General features: G+C 35.4%; 1 protein-coding gene across 1 annotated transcript; it reads left to right on the forward strand.

The window, feature by feature from the left end:
• Positions 1–524: 524 nt before the first annotated feature.
• LOC150038191 (glyoxylate/hydroxypyruvate reductase HPR3-like) lies at positions 525–2,466 on the forward strand. Its single transcript, XM_090311647.1, has 2 exons — positions 525–1,081; positions 1,649–2,466. Exons 1-2 carry the CDS (start codon positions 617–619, stop codon positions 2,168–2,170), a joined length of 987 nt encoding a protein of 328 aa, XP_090167773.1. The 5' UTR covers positions 525–616; the 3' UTR covers positions 2,171–2,466.
• The last annotated feature ends 454 nt before the right edge of the window (positions 2,467–2,920 follow it).

Below are 2,920 nucleotides of genomic sequence, written 5' to 3' on the forward strand. Positions count from 1 at the left end.
TAGGTTACCTAATTTTAGATTGGGAAAAATTAGATGAGTTACTTGTCTTTTTTCTTAAAAAAAAATACGCATAAAAATAGATACGTCAAATCACGTGTTAGATATCTAGAAAGTATAGATACGTCAAGTCGCGTGTCAGATACGTATCGAGAAAGTATCTGAAAATATCAATATTCGATATACTGATTATTTGTTTCACATGAAGTATATGTGCTTCATAGGCGGTAGGGATGGTGAATAAAATAGGGGTCGAAACGGGCCTTAAAAGGCAACCGAAAATTTAAAGGAAAAAAACTTGTATACAACTCTTTTGTGTCCAATTCAATTAGAATTTTTTATTAAAAAATATATTTTTTTAAAATTTGTTTATTTATATAGCAGAGGAGAGGAGAATATGGTGGTTAGGTGCATCACCTAATCATTGTCAAAACACTAAAATGTAGTTTAATGAAAGTTTAGGTAACAAAAATATTTTTCAAACCCATTTAAAACTAATCCACTCAAACCTCATGAGTCATGACTAGAAAAAATATAATTGTTTGGAACAAAGTTTTGGAACGTGAGAGGAGAAAAGAACAAAACTAGGGAGAGGGCAGCACTGTGACAAAGAAGTAGAATGGCAACCGAAGACCAGGCCAAGGATGAGCTTCCGCAAGTGCTGGTTCTAGGTCCCCCTTTGATATTTCCATATCTAGAATCCCAATTCACAAACAGATTCCATTTCCTAAAACCATGGCTTTCCAACCTCTCTCTAACTCAATTCCTCACCTCTTATGCCCAATCCACTCAAGCCTTGCTTATCCGAGGCGGTGGCGCTGCTCAACTCACCACCGCCATTCTCGACTGCCTCCCCTCGCTCAAGCTCGTCGTCACTAGCAGCGTTGGTGTCGATCACTTGTACTTGCCGGAATTACACCGCCGTGGGGTGGCTATTGCCCATGCAAGAAACGTGTTCTCCGAAGATGCCGCCGATATGGCGGTTGGATTACTGATCGACGTTCTTAGGAAAGTGTCGGCGGGAGATCGGTTCGTGAGGCAAGGGCTTTGGCTTACGAAAGGCCATTTTCCTTCCGGATTAAAGGTCCAGTACTGATTAAAAATTGATTCCTATGGTTAAAGGCTTTCTGACATTTTTCAATTATAACTTTTTTTTAAAAAAAATTAAAATTAGTATAATTGAACAAAATACTTGGTGAGCTACTAGAAATTTGGGAAGAATTAGGTTTCCTAAAGAAGAAGAAAATTAAAAAAATTTGCCAAACTTTTTAAAGGTTCAAAGAATTTAGAAAACTTTCTCAACATTAAAAAAAAAATAATAATTGTCATTTATGAATAGGAATAGTATTAACATAACTTAGGATAAAACAACTTAATTATAATCTAAATAAAATTTATTAATTAGTTATGTCTCCATAAAATTGAAATCTTCACCATCGATATTTTAATCTTTAGATTCTACCAACTTAATTAAGAAAAATGTTAAAACATAAGAAATGCTTGATGAAACTATTTAAACATTAAAAGACCAAATTGAAAGAAAAATACACAAACAGGATGGACGACATATAGTACAAAAATTTAACAGATTCTGATGTTACTAAGGAAAAGGAGTATTTTTTATTTGGATGAATTTGGGAAAATTTCGCAGCTGAGCGGCAAGCGAATTGGGATCGTTGGATTGGGGAAAATAGGCTCTGAAGTTGCCAAGAGGCTGGAAGGATTTGGCTGCAAAATCTCATATAACTCAAGGATCAAAAAGTCAAAGGCACCATATTCCTACTATTCCAACGTATATGAACTTGCAGCCAACTGTGAAGTACTCATAATTTGTTGTGCTTTGACTGAAGAAACCTACCATATAATTAACAAGGAGGTGATGGTTGCATTAGGAAAAGATGGAGTGATAGTGAATATCGGTCGTGGTGCGATCATCGACGAAAAGGAGATGATCCGCCGTTTGATTCAAGGGGAGATTGGTGGAGCTGGACTGGATGTGTTTGAGAATGAACCTGTAATAGCTGAAGAGTTTTTAAATCTGGATAATGTTGTATTGTCACCACATGCTGCTGCTATGACATATGAATCTTCAATGGAAGTGTGTAGGTTGGTGGTAGATAACTTGGAGGCATTCTTCTCAAACAAACCTCTTGTGTCTCCCTTTGTGGATTAGTTGGTTCAGAAAGGGGGGGAAGTTTCTACAGATTCTATCTCAATTTGGGTGAAAATAAAGCTCTTTAAATGCGGAATCGTGCTGCTGGGGTTATCATTTCCAGCAAGGAGCATTTCTTCAAAAGCACTTTGGGGAACTACTTGTTAGATATTTTTTGTGTAGCGAAAGAAACAATTATATAGATTAAATCCATGGTTAGAAACTTCAAATTGAATCGAAACCATAAAACTAGATTATGTTTCATGTATAAATTTAACATATATGAAAGTTAAATTTGTAATTTTTTTCGATTTGAATGAGTTTTTAATTTTGGTCAAGAGGAGTGGTGAAAGTGTGGCAGTAAGATACGTCTTAGATTGAATGATTAACCGTTCATAAAAATTTAAGTTACTATACCGACGATTAACCGTTAATCTCCATTAAATGTTCATATATTTGACTTGTTATTTTCATGTAGAGAGTATCAGTAACTAGGTGGAATTGTAATGAAGATTCCTGGCGTTCAGTCTAAGAAATATGCATAATTAGAATACAACAACAGGAAAAAGTTTGATCATAATCTTGTATGCATGTGGTACATTTCCAAGAGGAGTCAATTTTCATGAATAACTCACTAAATTAATGAGTCCAATTTATCTTAACATTCTGGACGATGTTCTAGATTTTCACCTCTTGGGAATTCTCTCTCCGGAAGTATAAGGTAATAATCGATAGTAAGGTGCTAGGACAGGCAGCGAACCACTTAACTTC

Source organism: Benincasa hispida, chromosome 1 (assembly GCF_027475165.1).
Source record: "Benincasa hispida cultivar pf3 chromosome 1, pf3_genome.v1.1, whole genome shotgun sequence".
Classification (NCBI taxonomy): Eukaryota; Viridiplantae; Streptophyta; class Magnoliopsida; order Cucurbitales; family Cucurbitaceae; genus Benincasa; species Benincasa hispida.

Bases quoted from the DNA above. Each gene is read 5' to 3' on its own strand.
- LOC150038191 (XM_090311647.1), top strand. From the start codon at position 617: ATGGCAACCGAAGACCAGGCCAAGGATGAGCTTCCGCAAGTGCTGGTT. The intron at 1,082-1,648 runs GTCCAGTACTGA...AAAATTTCGCAG, and splicing joins ATTTTCCTTCCGGATTAAAG to CTGAGCGGCAAGCGAATTGG.